This window comes from Sciurus vulgaris (assembly GCF_902686455.1).
Source record: "Sciurus vulgaris genome assembly, chromosome: X".
NCBI lineage: Eukaryota > Metazoa > Chordata > Mammalia > Rodentia > Sciuridae > Sciurus > Sciurus vulgaris.
In genome coordinates this window covers 101,835,674-101,852,598 of record NC_136471.1, presented here as the reverse complement: position 1 = coordinate 101,852,598, position 16,925 = coordinate 101,835,674, and the positions used below count along the sequence as shown (strand labels likewise).

The 16,925-nt window shown below is 36.3% G+C and overlaps 1 protein-coding gene across 8 annotated transcripts in view; it reads right to left on the bottom strand.

Moving 5' to 3' along the window:
- Window positions 1–16,925, bottom strand: part of CASK (calcium/calmodulin dependent serine protein kinase) — a 358,268-nt gene that overhangs the window by 35,691 nt on the left and 305,652 nt on the right. For 4 of the 8 annotated variants that reach the window (XM_079122840.1, XM_079122842.1, XM_079122841.1 and 1 more), the window contains exons 15-18: window positions 12,068–12,146; window positions 3,965–4,050; window positions 2,851–2,919; window positions 157–225 (exon numbers count right to left, since the gene is read on the bottom strand). In XM_079122840.1, the coding sequence (XP_078978966.1) occupies window positions 157–225; window positions 2,851–2,919; window positions 3,965–4,050; window positions 12,068–12,146 (303 nt within the window). The remainder of the gene's footprint in view (window positions 1–156; window positions 226–2,850; window positions 2,920–3,964; window positions 4,051–12,067; window positions 12,147–16,925) is intronic. The other 4 variants (XM_079122843.1, XM_079122845.1, XM_079122844.1 and 1 more) reach the window with 1 other exon arrangement.

Genomic DNA, 16,925 nt, shown 5'->3' with positions numbered 1-16,925 from the left:
AAAAGATTTTCCAGGAGTAAACTGCATTGTAGCTGTAGTAGCCTTGTATATCTGCAGGAGACAATATTTCCACTGAACACATGTAACTAGAACACTCATGGCAGGTGAGCACCAACAAAATTGTCACACTTTGCTGTGTGGAGCTAGAGTTCTTACCGAAACAGAATTGTTAGTGCTGCTATGACCATTAGCAGGGGACTGTCTGGAAGTGGAGGGGGAATCTCTCTGAAATAAGACACAAGGTTCATTAACAGCACAGAAACACAGAGAAATTTACATCAATAGTTACAACCACAGTCTGACAACCATTTCCTTTGAGGTTTGACCTATAAAGCTGTCATACTGACTTACTTGAATGATTTCACAGAAGTATCAACAAAATTTTTGCAGTTTGGAGATTCACATATTGTAAGTGATCACTTACAATATGTGAATCGATCATTTCTTTCCTGTCTACTGCATTCTACAATCTTTGCTTTCTTTTAATGAGACCCGGCAGAGTGACGCCATGTTAAAACCCTACCATGTATCATGAGACGACAAACATTAGTATGAAATTGTTGTGCTGAAGATTCCAACTGCCTGATTTTTTTATGAAAGATTAGGTTTGAAAAGTCATTGATAGTTGTTAGGTACCTCAGTGTCAAGAATTGCTGAACAACTCAATTTGCAAAGAAACAAGCCTGAGAGAAAGATTTCACATGTTGTAATCATCTTAGTGTCTTTCCAGAATAAGTATTACTGAAAGGGGCAAAAGATAGATAGATATACACCCTAGAAGAACTCTTCTGCTTTGTATCATTTTAGCAGATTGATTAAAACAATGATCTGGAACCTATAACAATGTTCTACTTCTGGCCAAGATCCTAGAAGCCATAGCTGCTCTCCCTGTAGCTACACTCCTCACCTGCAGGCTCTCTGCTATTCAACACACTCAAAAGCCTTCCCTTCCCTTAGTGTCCAAATCAACCTGAATGATAAGAGCAAGGAGAGGAAGAAAATAAGTACTTTTACGATTTTTGGTTTATAGAGTTCTTCTAAGCCTTTGATGTGTGTATTTCTACCCAAAAGACGTTTGGTTTTCTCCTAGATGATTCGAAGAAAACTTCTGGAACTTTTTAGTCTTAAAGGGAATGGGATCTGTTAGAGGAACATTCTCAAATGTTAGCGAGTAGACTGGTCTGCAGGTGCCACCCTTTAGAGAGTCAATACAGCAGGGTCAGGGGGAGGGGCAGGGTCTACTTCTTTTACTTAAGGGATTGAGAGATGTAGATGCAGGTGGCCAGAAAACCTTTCTTTAGGAAGCTGTGCCCTGGCTGGGAAGAGTCCTGCTGCATGCTTGAAGGCTGTCTGACCACAGGAGGGGCAGAAAGGTTGGGATGGGGCTCGGAGAGGAGTATCATTATTTTATTCAAAGGTAAAGAAGGGGTGAGGGAGTTTCTCCTTACACAAGAGCATAGAATTTACATGTATAATACTGGTTGCATCACTGAACTAGTTCAACCATTTTTAAAAAGTTACATTAATAACTAACAATATCTTCTAGTTAGCTAATAAAAACCAATTATGGTTATACTATGTTTATTCAACAGATAAGAAATGATATGAGGAACCCCTGGGATTTTAGACTATTAAAATTATTTACATAAAATGTACATGTGATATTCTGTCTTTCTAGATAAGGTTTGTGTTTTAGATAACAAATTTCGATACTCTGCAGTCTGCGGCAGAAGCAGTTCTGCATTTTCTTTTGAAATCTACTGTTAATTGAAGTTCCATAAGAAGCCACCAAGAGGAGCTCAAGACCCAACATAACGGACACCCAACTGTCATGGCTCACTAAAAATACCCTTGACAACTAAAAATTCTTATACACGTTTTGAAAAGGTTTAGAAAAAAGGCTCCAAATTTTTGTGAAATCAATAGCATCAACTAGAGACTGGAAGCATTAAAATTTCTCCCTCAGATTCTTCTAAATACAAATCCAAGAAATTGCCCACCGGCCTTAAAAAATTAACTTTAGAAAATGTGTACTTCATGTAGATGTACACACATTTGGAAGATGCACACAGAAGAGCAAGCTTAGTATATAATACCAAAGAATGAAACTGTCTATGCCAGTTTAAATCTTCAACTAGAAAAAGAAGAGATTTTGGAATCTTACTTAAAAACCAACATCTACCTGAATAATAAAAAAAAATATAGCTGGAAGAACTACAATTTCTATAGGATCAACCCTATCTTAAGGAAGAAACTTTGGGGTTGTGTTATTCTAGAAAACTTACTTGTGTATGAATTCCTTAATATTCCAAATATGAACAATTTTACACAAGGTTGCAAGAGGCCTATATCCCTGTAGCAAAGTCAGTTATCAATGCAGCAGGGACTTAGCATCAAACTCAAGACCTGTCACAACTATTTGAACAACTCTATCTCAATAGAAATATATCACTTCTCAGGTTCTTGGAAAGAAGAACTATCTGTAATTTCTTAATGAGGGAAGTGAATGTACTTCCTGGAAATATTACTGCAATTATGATCTTTCTTTGTTTTTCCTCAGAGGCTCCATTTTTTTCTTTATCAGGTCTTATGTCATTCTTTGTAGCTTCTCTATATTTGGCTTAGATTTCAGCCTGCCAAAAGTTCAAGTGCTGAGGAGATCTGCATGAAAGCAAGGCTGTGTAGGTGGATGGGAACTCCTTTGTTCCGTTATCTTTGTTGTAAAATTGGTGTGCAGTGATCTAACAGCACAGGCAGAAACAATTTCCCAGAAAGCAAAAACATTCAGCCATCAGCAGACAGTTAGTTAGGAACTCAGAGGAGATGGGGATGGTTTGTCAGAATCATTACCTCACAGGACGAAGACTGAGTGCGGTAGCTTGGCACAATCTTGAAGGTAATACTCCCCCGCATTTCCCTCTGGAGGGACAAAAGGAGAGTTTTTTACAGACAAATGTCGCACACCAAAACACATAAGAAACCACTCAAAACACGTGGGAGCAATTAGCACGAGCCACCTGACAGCACACAGCCATAAAGTGAAACCTAATTATAAAACCATGCTTGAGTTTATAGTAGAAGTTTCTGGGCAAAGCCTTGCAAAGTCAAGGCCAATTGCTTTGAATCTAGCTGTGGTCTCACAGATCTTTGATGATTACCTTTTTATAGACATGAATACAAAACAATCTAAATGACATAACTTTCAAAAGTGACTCTAAATGGAACCAGACAATAAACGAAGAATGACATAAGAAATCCACTTGGTATTTTATCTGTGATGGTGTACTCCATAAAATTTGCTTTTTATTTTATTAATTTTGGCTTTTTATTGTAGTGAATCCACAGTGCTTATTTTATACTTAATAGGTACTCATGACATGGGAAGCTGCTATACTGCAGTGGGAAGAAGGACCAGAAGACCAAAATCTCCTCTTCTGCTCACTATGACAATGAATCCAGGCAAGCTCCATTCTGCTGCTTCTTCTTTTAACCCAAAGCCTAATAATCTGAACAAGGATTTTTGGATCCGTACAGTCAAAATGCCTGGTCCACAGTGACTTTCATCCCCTTTGTGCCACAGAGAAATCCACTACATCTGGCTATGACTCAGCTAAACAGGAAAGAGGTTTCTGACATTGCTTATGTCAGGAGAGTTGGGGTCAGTGAGAAACCAGTTCACATGAATACACACTGGAAAGGTTTTCTTTAAATATCTGCTTGGTAAGAAATGTATAAAGGATAAAAGCAGAGTGTTAAAGCCCAGGCTGCTAAAGGCTGGCAAAATGTTTCCAAATTCTATTACATTTATTTTCTTAGTTGTCACTTTTTATGAATGTTGGATAAGCTCACATAAATGACGGGCCCAGAAATACTCTCATTATGAATGAATATCCCTTTCTTTTCTATTAAATAACAGACAATGAACTGAAAGTTAGTCTTAGGAACAGGAAACTCATTTACTTACAAGCATTTTTTGCAGCTGTTCCACTGTTTGGTTAGCCACGCTGATGCCATTGATTTCCCGAATTTCATCACCAACATGAAGTGTACCTAACAGAGTACACAAAATTACAAATGTGAAATAGGCCTTTATAATAATAAAGTCCAAAGGCAGCAATGTAAAAAATTAACTTATATACTGAAGGTCAATATTTCAGAAACAGTTACAAGTTTGGCTGCAGCAGAATTATTTAACTCATGTAATCAACTCACCAAAACAGATAAATCTACTTGGAGAAGGCACAGTTTTGATGGATGGCCATGGAAATCTATTTTTTTTTTCTGAGAGAGGTGGTGTGCATAGTGGTTTGAAAAGATGGTTTCAGGAGCTAGCCTGTCTGGGTTCACACCCCAGCTTAGTCACTTACGAGCTTTAAAATCTTGGGTAAGTTACTCAAACTCTCCATGCCCCAGATTTTTTCACTTTGAGAAAATGGCAATACAAATGGTACCCATCTCATAGGACTGTTTTGAGGATTAAATGAATTTAATATCTACAGAGGGCTTAGAACGGTTCTTGGCACATGGTAAGTGCTCTGTAAATGTGTGCTGCTATTATTATCTACCAAATATGAGACAAAGCTTACCACTCTTACAAGAATTGTGATATAATGACATCTACATAACATTACAATTAAATATAATTTAATCTTTAATAATTTGGTGGGCATTTGGGTCTTTTGTGATACTTCAACTGGAAAAGTGATTACAGAAACTAATAAAGTATTCTCTAAATAATGAAAAAAAAAACCAAAAACTGGAAAAGTGATGAAGAGATAATGCTTAGAGTGTAATTTATAAGTGCGGTCTTATAAAAATAAATATAAAATAAAAATAAATAAAATTAAAAATATAATTTGGCTTCCTTATTTAAAAATGATGCACATACTTATATACTGCTATGGCTTCATTATGAACAGTTTACAGTGTCTTTTAGAGGTACATACTAAGATGCATACAAATAAAATGATAAGATGCCTGAGACTGCTTCAGAATTATCTAGGGGGTGAGCAGTAGGGCAAATATAGAAGGAGGGAGTGTGGTCATGAATTAATGACAATTACAGGTGGGCTGTGGGTATGATGGCATTCATTGCACTAGGCTGTCCTAATAAAACTTAAAATGAAAGTTGGGGAATTTTTGCTTCCAACATGATGGATTGGGTATTGAAAAACTTTCTCACAGTGATATGCTGCCTGGGGCATACTTCAAGAGTTCTAGGTCTCTAGGGCTGCAGTTGTGGCTCTGTGGTAGAGCACTTGCCTAGTATGTATGAGGCACTGGGTTCCAGCCTCAGCCCAACACAAAAATAAAGAAATAAAATAAAGGTAATGTGTCCATCTACATTTAAAATTTTTTTTTAAAAAAGAGTTACAGGTCTCACAAAAGGAGTATAAATCTCTAAGAACATCTCTCATTTCCACCCCTATTCTTCCCCCCACACAAATGAATCCTGTGAGCCAGATCCAGAGTGGTGGCAAACTAAGGGTGGAGGGCTCACTGGAAAGGATGAATGCCAGAGTAGCAATGCCTGCTAGTTGGATTCTGAGCCTAGGGTCAGTGGCAAGTTAAAGAAGCTGTACCCAGGACTGCAGGAAGCCAAGACTCAGATCAGTGGCCCACAATGGCAACTGGCAGAACAAAGAAGAAATTCCCTCTGGAGGCAAGTTCTCAGTTTAGGCCCACAGGATTTCCATTGACTAGAACAATCAAAGATCACCAAAAATATTGTATGTCAAGTTACTAGGTATGGGAACTATCAGAAATAGCACAGACTTAGATCCACAAGCATCTAACATGCTGGAATAATCAGATATATAATATAAAATAGCTGTATGTTAAATATTAGAAGAAAAAGAAAACATTCTATTGCAAGGATTAGCACCCAATAAGAGACTAGCAGGTGTGAACAGACAGATCTGAAAATAAAATATAGACAAATGATCAGTACTTCTAAAACAGTGTAAGTACCAACGGAAACTAAGGAATGGATAGTTAAATAGGAGTTTGGATATGGCTAAAGAGTTTCAGTGAACTGAAAGACATAACCAATTATGTAGAATGTAGGTTAGAGAAATAAAGACATAAAATAGGAAACAAGAAATAAAGAAAACATGAAAAAGACATTAAGAGACATGGGGAAAATGTCTAACATACATCTAACTGGAGTTCAGAGAGAGAGAGAGAGAGAGAGAGAGAGAGAGAGAGAGAGAGAGAGAGAGAAAGAGAGAGAGAATAAAGAAAATGAAGAAAGGGTGATGTTGGAAGGAATAATGGTTGTAAATTTTCTTTAACTGTTGGAAACATGATTATATAGACACAGGAAAAATCATAACCCAAACAGGATAAATACAAATAAATCCATGCTAAGAGATAGTGAAACTGCAGGCCATCAAAGATAAAGATTGTAAAATATCCAGAAAGACAGGATGTTGGTAAAGCAAAGACAATTGTAGTAATATCAAACTTCTCAATATCACACAATGCTCCCCAAAGGGTGGTCTAAAATGCAAGAAGGAATGGTGAGCAAATAAAATTATAAACATTTATATAAACCCCAAGAAAAAGTGGCCATATATTTTAATACTAATTTCAAATTTTTAGGTTTTAAAATGGGATTGAACTACAACACTGGGCAGGAAGAGTACATAAAAGCAGGGAATTTATCATATTCTAGTTCAGACCCCAGTACCTCTCCTTCCCCTTCCCTTTCACTGGACACCATAAAAAATAAAGTACATAAGACAGAAAAGAGTGTACTCAAATTGTGTTCTACATGTCTACATGGCATATTGTTTAAACTTTAGTATATGGAAAGTTAAATATGTATGATAATATTCCGAGATAACTACTAAAATAATAGAAATGGGGTGCTCAAATTCTAAACTATCAGTGGAGGGAAGTAAAAAATGAACAATAAAATCAATTAAAAGATAGGATAAATATAAACAAAAAGTGAGATAGTAGAAATCATCATTAGTCTTTTAATAGACTAATCCAAACTTTCTGCAGAGACCAACAGAGTTAAAAAATGAAAAGCTCAACTTTGGAAATGTTTGAAGAAGACACACTAAAGCATACAGACAAAATAATTAGAAATAAAAGGATGGAAGAAGACATGCTAGCAAATACTGAAATAAGGTAGGAATAATTATATGAATGCTTGATAAAATAGGTTTTAAGTTGAATGTTATTAAGGATATAAATGGATACTAGTCACTTCTATGAACCTAGTAACACAGCTTCAAATATATAAACCCAAACTGAAGATCTATAAATAGATATTGAAAAACTCTACCATGATAATGGGATATTTCAATGATTATTGATAGACCAAGCAGACAAAAAGTTAGTCAAGATATAGAAGATTTAAACAAAAATATTAACAATACCAAGTCAATCATCACATAGGGAACTCTGCACACAACAATTAAAGAATAAACCTTAAGCCCACATATGAACCACTTACAAAAGTAATTAAAATGCTATGCCATAAAGAATTCTCAATAAACCTCAGAGAAATGTTGTCATGGAAGCCACATTCTCTGCCCACAATGCAATTAAGTTAGAAGTTCATTTCAGAAAGAGATACAGAGTCTGGTGTGGTGGTGCACACCTGAAATTCCAGCGGCTAGGGAGGCTGAGGTAGGAGAATCACAAGTTCAAAGCCAGCCCCAACAACTCATTGAGACCCTAAGCAACTCAGTGAGATCCTGCCTCTAAATAAAATATAAAAAAGGGTTGAGGATGTGGTTTAGTAGTTAAGTGCCCCTGAGTTCAATTCCTGGTACCAAAAACAAAACAAAACAAAACAAAACAAAACAAAACAAAAAAAAAACCACCCCAAAAAACAAAAAATAAAAACCAAAAATCTTCTTCTCAAATGTGGAACACTTTTAAATAACTTACAGGTCAATGAAAAATGTAACAGAAACAGAAAAGTACTTTAAAATGCTGCATATCAAACTGTTAGGATCTAGATAAAACAGTACTTAGAGGGAGATTTTAGTTTTAAATGCACAAATTAGAATAAAAGAAAAACTGGAAATATTTAAAAAGTTAGCCAAAAACAATAGAGTATGAGGAAGGAGATAATAAAAATAAGAAAGCATAAACAAAATAGAAAATAAACATGGAGAGAATGAACAGAACTCAAAGTAGTTTTTCAAACAAATCTCTGGCAAAGTTAATCAAGATAAAAAATAGAGGGTGTAAATAAACAATATTGAAAATGAGCAAGGGGGCATGATTCCAGAGATGGAAGAGAATAAAAAATTAAGAAAATATTGTGAAGAAGCTTTCTGCAATAAGATATAAAAACTTAGATTTTCAAGGAAAATGTAATTTACCAAAATTCATCCAAGACATAAAAAGTCTGAGTGGCCTTATGAATGTTAAAGAAATTGAAGCTGCTATGAAAATCAAAGTGAAATTTTCCAAAAAATCAAAACAAGCCAGATGCAGCGGTATGTGCTTAAATCCCAGCTACTCAGGAAGCTGAGGTAGTAGAATCACTTGAGCCCAGGAATTTGGGACCAGCCTGGGCAACATAGCAAGACACTGTTTCCAAACAAACAAACACGAAAACAAAAACAAAACACCAGCCCTTGATACTTTTATAGGCAAATTCTCTACCAAACCTTTAAGACACAAATCACTCAGAAATTACATAAAATCTTTCAGGGAATCAACGAAAAAATGTTCTCCAATTCATTCTATGAGGCCTTGCAGAATGTAACTTTGAAACAAAAACCAGACAGAAATACAAGAAAGGATAATTAACTACAGGCCAATCTCATACAAGTAAACACCCAAATCCTAAACAAAATAGTACCACACAGAGTTCAGCAGTACATAAGAAGGATAATAAACAATGACTAAGCTAGGTTTATCTGAGAAACAGAGTGGTTTATTATTAGGAAATCTTTAAGTCATTCACCACATTAACAGATAAAAGAGGAACCCCCACCCCAAATGATCAGCAGATTGAAAAAGTCATTTAATAAAATTCAACAGCCAATCACAATGAAAAATGCTCAGCAACCAGGAATATAAGGGAGCTTCTTCAGCTCTAATAAAATGTGGAGACTAGCTGGGCATGGTGGTGCCTGCCTAGAATCCCAGCAGCTCCGGAGGCTGGTGCAGGAGTATTGAAGGTTTGAGGCCTCAGCAACTTAGCGAGACCCTGTTGAGAGGGAGGGGGGTATGCAAAATGGTGGAATGAGACAGACATCATTACCCTACGTACATGTATGATTACACTCATTGTGTGCAACCATAGAAATGAAATGATGTACCCCATTTGTGTACAATGAATCAAAATGCAGTCTGTAAAAAATTAAAAGCTAAATAAAAAAAAGGTAGGAACTTAAAATCGGAAGTTAAGATACCACCTTCAGGTTTATCTTAATTTCCAATGTTATTTTTAACTGATACATAAAAACAAGAACTGCAGCCACATCAATGTTCATAGCTGCTCAATTCACAATAGCCAGACTGTGGAACCAACCTAGATGTCCTTCAATTGATGAATGGATAAAGAAACTGTTGTATATATAGACAATGGAATATTACTCAGCTATAAAGAATAATAAAATTATGGCATTTGCAGGCAAATGGATGAAATTGGAGAATATAATGCTAAGTGAGATAAGCCAATCTCAAAAAATCAAAGGACGAATGATCTCGCTGATAAGCAGATGATGACACATAATGGGGGGTGGGAGGGGGGCAAGAATGGAGGAAGGAGGGACTGTACAGAGGGAAAAGAGGGGTGGGAGGGGTGGGGGGAAGGAAAAATAACAGAATGAATCAAACATCATTACTCTATGTAAATGTATGATTATGCAAATGGTATGCTGTTACTCCATGTACAAACAGAAACAACATGTACCCCATTTGTTTACAATAAAATAAATTAAAATTAAACAAAACAAAACAAGAACTGTACATATCAAGGGGGTACTATGTGATATTTTGATATATGTATATATTGTGTAATGTTTAAATCAAGTTAAATATGTCTCTCCTCAAACATCTATCATTTTTTCAAGGTGAAAACATTTGAAATCCTTTCCTGCAGCTTTTTGAGATTTACAGCGCATAATTGTTATCCATAGTCACCCTACTGTGTAAACAGCACACTGGAGTTTCTTGCCTCCTAACTGGAACTAAGTACCCACTGATCAACCTTTCCTCCCCCTCACTTCACTGCACTCTCCTGTCTCTGGGGACACCACTCTCAATTTGTACAACATCGAGTTTTTGGCTTCCGCATGTGAATGACATCATGTGGTGCTTGTCTTTCTGTGTCTGACATATTCTACTTAACACAATGATCTCCAGTTCCATCCATGTTGCTGCAAATGACAGAATTTCATTCTTCTTTTATGGTCGAACAGTATTTCATTGTGTACATGTACCATGTTTTCTTTACCCTAAGATTCCTTTTAAAAATAGGAATGGGGGACTGGGGATGTAACTCAGTAGTAGAGCTCTTGCCTCACATGCACGAGGCCCCGGGTACGACACCCAGGACAGCAAATAAATAATAGATCAATAAATTAAAAAATAAACACATAAATAAAATAGGAATAGGACAAGTTTGTCTGCTATACCACTTCTGTTAAAGGATGACAATCCTAGTTGGTACAGTAATATAACAAAGAGTTTAAAGAAATAATGATATTGTGCCAGGTGTGGGTGGCACATGCCTGTAATCTCAGCAATTCAGGAGGCTGAGGCAGGAGGACTGTGAGTTCAAAGTCAGCCTCAGCAACTTAGCGAGACCCTGTCTCAAAATTAAAAAAAAAAAGCGTTGGGGATGTGGCTCAGTGGTTAATCACTTCTGGGTTCAATCCCCAGTAACAACAACAACAACAACAAAATGATGTTGCAATTTTATCAAATACACAGCATATATTAAAAATAACAAAAAATGCATACTGAGATCTAAAGCTGAACATCCTTCTGTGTGAGTTCTGTATGTGATCTATGCCTATAAAAATTTCCCTGAAAGTAACAGTCATGTCAGACACAATCTTGAGTACACGATGGCCATCTCTAATGAGAATAAGGCATTAAAAAAATGCTTAGGCTATTATGTCTTGCTCTCCAGGAGTAAGGAAAGAGGTTTTTAAGTACAAAAATAACCCCATCTCAAAGAAAGGGAGGCTGCTAGGAGAATCATTTCTGGAACATCCTCTGAATACTAATGTGTATAATCCAGTCCTTTCAAAGGGGGAGCCTAAATCTACATGTCCAAATCCTGCTCATCCTTGATAACTGAAGTTGCACTTTCTCAAAATATCATTCTTCATTGACATCAGTCCTTAGTGAATTCCCTCCTCTGAATGACTGCACTTACTGGAGCAGGTATTAAGAATTTAATCACTGATTTGACATCTCTTATTTTACCATTTAATTTTTATATTATCTCATTCTCTGTTGTCCTCATTTATAAATAGCATATCATTTCTGAATGAATGAGAGCAATTCTTAAACTGTTATTTAATTTTTTATATATGTATGTGTGTATTCTGAATAGATGTTTCCCCTATATCCTGGGGCCCTATGCGAAACTTTGTTTTATCTCCCATAGTCTTTATTTACTTATTGGTACCAAGGATTGAACCCAGGGGTGCTCAGCCACTAAGCTACATCCCCAATCCTTTTTATTTTTTATTTGGAGACAAGGTCTCACTGAGTTGCTTAGGGCCTCACTAAGTTGCTGAGGCTGACTTTGAACTTGTGATCCTCCTGCCTCAGCCTCCCGAGCCACTGGGATTACAGGCATGTACCACTGCAAATAGCTCCCATGGTCTTTAATAAGTCACCATCTAATCATGATCTAGAGATGCTCCAGGTCAACAGAACTCTATTATATCCTTTCTTCATATCTATGTTCTGCAGTATATGCAGATGAATAAGAACAAATGGAGGCCAACAGTGCCTAAAACTCAAAGACAACGTGAATGGATCTTTTATGTAGATCGTAAAAAACACTGTCTTCACTAGGTTACTGGTAAAAGTTAAGGAAGGCAAAGAAAGAATTACAGATGAAACTCACCTTGCCTGTGAATCATGCCCCCATGCATAATTCTTGCAACAATACAATGATTTAGCTCATTCATTTTTAAAGTGATTCCCTATAAAAAGAAAGCCCAGGAAAAAACAGTTACTATAAAAGAGCACTTCTTTTTAAATTTTTTATGAGTACATTATAGTTATACATAATAGTGAGGTTCATTTTGACATATTCATAAGTGCATATAACATAGTTTTCTTCATTTCAATCCCCAGTGCTTCCTCTTTTCCTCCCCTCTTCCCTCCCCAATTCCCTTCTTCTACTCTTCCATTTATTTTTCTTTTTTTAATTGGTGCATTACAGTTATATATAAAATTGAAATGAATCATGATATATTCATACATGCACATAGCATAATTTGGTGAAGAGCGTACTTCCTTTATATTTGTGATTTTGCCGCAGGTAATTTTAATTACCAAGAGTTAGGAAAATATTAAAGAAAATATGGAAAATGAAAGTCCTCCATTATTCCACACACAAAATAAACGTTCCATAATACAAAGACTATTTTTGGTACTTTGATTGCTATAATAATAGCATGCATACATTGTATGTCATACTTTCTAATCCTCCAATTATAATGATTACTTTCCATGTTGCTTTATTTTTCATATTGCCAATTTCTTTCCTTCCTTCTTTCCTTTTCCTTTTTTTTTTTGAGGTGCTGGAAGTGGAACCCAGGGTCTCATGCATGCTAGGCAAGTGCTCTACCACTAAGCTTACACCCCAGCCCCCGTTTTTTGCTTTTGTTTCGTTTTGAGACAGGATCACGCTATGTCACCCAGGCTGGCCATGAACTTGTGATCTTCCTGCTTCAGGCTCTTGAGTGGCTGGGACAACAGGTGCATGCCACCATGCCCAGTCTTGCCAATTATTTTCAAAAAGTTTTTTTAATGTATAATTGACACACATATTTAAAGTGTACAATCTGAAAAGTTCGACATGGGCATACATAAGTGAAACTATCACTACAACCAGGAGAGTGACTATCTCTCTCACCCCCAAATGTTTCCTTCAAGTCTGTTGGCAATCTCTTCCCATCCGTCCATGCTCTCCCTACTCCTTCTTCCCCAAGCAACCACTGACTGGCTTTTGCTGATTATAAATTAGTTTGTGCTGTATGTAGATAGAATTATACAGTGCGTACTCTTTTTTGTTGCTTTCTTTCACTCAGCACAATTATTTTGAGATTCTAATGTGCTGTTGTTCTTGCTAACTAGTATTCCACAGCATGGACATAAGAGTTTGTTTATCCATTCACATACTGCATTGCTTCTAGTTTTGGGCTATTATAAGTAAAGTTGTATTCCTGGGTTAATCCCTATTTGATCATAACATACTCTTTTTTAAAGATATGGAGGTGGGTGTCTTGGCACATGTTTGTAATCCCGGTGACTAGGGAGGCTGAGGCAGGAGGATTGCAAATTTGAGGCTAGCCTCAGCAATTTAGCAAGACCCTGTATCAAAATAAGCAAATAAGAAAGAAAGGGCTGGGGATGTAGCTCAGTAGTAGATCACCCTTAGGTTCAATCACCAGTCTCTCTCTCTCTGTCACACACACACACACACACACACACACACACACACACACACACATGATATGGAACACTTTATGCCTTTGTGTATCACCCTTGTATGGAGGCCATATTAGTTTCTGTATTGCTTATATTTTAGCATATGTGAAGCTGAAGTGAGTACCTACTAACCTTTTCATATTTTGTTAGATTTTGTTTGATATCTATATCTATGTCTATATATCTATATATCTATATCTATATCACTAAGGATGGAACCCAGAGTCTGGCATATGTTATGCAAGCGTTCTACCACTGAACTACACTCCATTCTTTTATTTTTTTTTGTTTTCAAACTGGGTTTAGCTAAGTTTCAAAGCTGGCCTTGAACTCAGCCTCCTCAGTAATTGGGATTACAGATGTGCACCATTACACTGGGTTGATTTTGGTAATTTGTATTTTTTTCTTTTTCCTGATTATGCAGTCCTTTGCCCTGATTAGTCTGATCTTCTCAAAGAAAACATTTTGTGTTATTGATATTCTATTATTTTTCTGTTTTCTATTTCATTGATTTCTACTTGGATCCTTATTTTTTATTTCCTTCTACTCATTTTGGGTTTAGTTTTTTCCTCTCTCTCATTCTGATTTTTTTAAGGTGGAAGCTGAGGTCATTGATTTGAAACATTTCTTCTTTTTTAATATATATATTTAGTGGAATATATTTTTCTCTGTTTGTAATGGCATCCCATAAATTCTGATAGGTTGTGGTTCATTTTCATTCACTTCAAAATACTATTTAATGTCCCTTTTGTTTTCTATTTTCAGTCATGGGTTAGTTAGAGTTGTGTGATTTAGTTTTTAAGTACTTGGGGATTTTTATTTTGTTATTAATTTCTAATTTAATTTCATTGTGATCTGAGAATATACTTTGATATTAATAAAGTCACTCCATGGGGCTGGGGTTGTGGCTCAGTGGTAGAGCGCTTGCCTAGCATATGCGAGGCACTGGGTTTGAGTCTCAGCACCACATACAAATAAGTAAATAAAATAAAGATCCATCAACAATTAATAAAAATATTAAAAAAATAAAGTCACTCCAACTTCTTTTGGAATAATATTTTTATGGAATATCTTTTTTTATTGTTTGAACCTGTTTTTCTTAATGTATACAGTGCTTTTCTTGCAGGTAGCATCTGTAATCTGATAACCTGTGCTCTTTAACTGGTGAATTTAGACTATATTTATGTTAATGTGATGATGATGATGATTTTTTTGGTAGCAGGTGTTGAACCCAGAGGAACTTAACCACTGAGCCACACCCTCAGCCCTTTTTGTATTTTATTTAGAGACAGGGTCTTGCTGAGTTGCTCAGGGCCTTGCTAAGTTGCTGAGGCTGGGTCTTGAACTTGTGATCCTCCTGCCTCAGCCTCTGGAGCCACTCGGTTTACAGGCATGCACCACTGTGCCAGGCTAATGTGATTATTTATACAGTTTGTTATAAGTGTATCTTCCTCCTATTTGACTTCTACTTGTTCTACCTATGTTCCCTTTTATCTCTTTTTCTGCCTGTTTCTGGATTTTTTAAAATTCTTTTTTCTCTTTTGTGCTGTCTTATTAGCTACGGCTCTACATTTTGTTATTTTAGTGGTTGTGTTAGACTTTGTAGCATACATCCTTAACTTACCAGTGTGCCTTCAGGTGGATTATACCATATCACATATGGTATTATATAATAGTAAATGTCCACTTCTTTCCTCCTGACCTTTGTGTTATTATTGTCATACATTGTACTTTTACATATGTGTAGCACATGGTGATTTTTGTTTAAACTGCTAAATGTTTTTGAAAAATATTTCAGTGATAAGAAAAACAACTTACAGTTTACTCATGTGGTTACCATTCCCGGTACTCTTTACTCCCTTTCTGTAGTCTGTATTTTCATCTGTTACCATCTTTTCCTTCTGCTGAAGGGTGTCCTTTAATATTTATTAGAGTGTGGATCTGCTGAATCCCTTCAGCTTTAGTAAGTCTGAAAATGTTTTTTATTTTGCCTTTGATTTCGAAAGATACCTTTGTTGGTCTCCTCAGACTCTCAGCTCTGTCCTCTCGATTCAGGGAGTCTGCCTGCTCTGCCTCAGTTATCTGTGTTGTGGTCTGGAAACTCTCAAGGTAGTAAGGTGGGGGTATTCATAGGGTTACCTTGTTTGCTTCCTGTTTCTTAGAGATCATGGTCCTTTGTTACTTGATGTCCAATGTCTCAAAAACTCTTATGTAATATAATGTTTTATATTTAAAAATAGTTTTATATGTTTGATTGTTTCAGATTAGAGGGTACACCTGGTCCCTGAAGTGGACATTTCATGGTCATATTTAATGTCATAACACCATTCTATGGAGTAGACTACTTTTTGTTTTCTCATTATTCACTATTAAAAGACAGAATTTTCCTTCCTTCCTTCCTTTTTTGTGAGGTACTGGGGATTGAACCTCAGAGTGCTTTACCACTGAGTCACATCCCTATCCCTTTTTCTTTTTAGATAGGGTCTTGCTAAGTTGCTTAGGATCTTGCTAAATTGTTAAGGATAGCTTTGAACTTGTGATCCTCCTCCCAAGCCACTGGGACTACTGGAGTACACCAGTATGCCTGGCAAAAGACAAACTTTTATAAACATTTTCTATTGCACTAGATCCGCTTGATCCTAACACTCACACAAGGAACATTTAAGTAACACTGACTCTTAAATTCACTCTTTAGATTTAGATTTGGGAGACCTGGAATGGAGCCCAGAAATCTGTATTTTTAGCAAGATCCCTTGGTAAAAAAATGGCCTTGAATTTGAGACAGTTAAGAGTAGGAACCCAATCTTGTCTCTTCATTGGAGAATAACATTCATGGTTCCTATTTTGCAGTTCTCAGAAGCGGTAAGTGAGCAATGTGGAAAATTAGTTTATCAAAATGTTTCTGGTCCCAACATTCAATTGTAATGTTCAAGTTTCATTTCCAATTTGTACATTCAATCAGCATGTATGGTTTCTGAGAGAAGTATTCCTGGAAAAATGCTGTAAATTAATGTGTAAGTCAAATATAATTTCATAAGGGCTATGACAATACAGTGGAATTTCCACCCTTAAAACTAATAGATTTATGTCTTCATTTAAGAACCATGCATATGAACCTATTATGGGGCAGGCACTCTTCTAGATGTAGTAGTAAATGAGATAGACAGGGTCTCTCAGGGGTGGGGAAATCACCTCAGAACAACTGTAGTTAACATTGAAAAAAATTCATCTGCACCAAACATTTCTCTGTAGAGAGAAATTGGCTC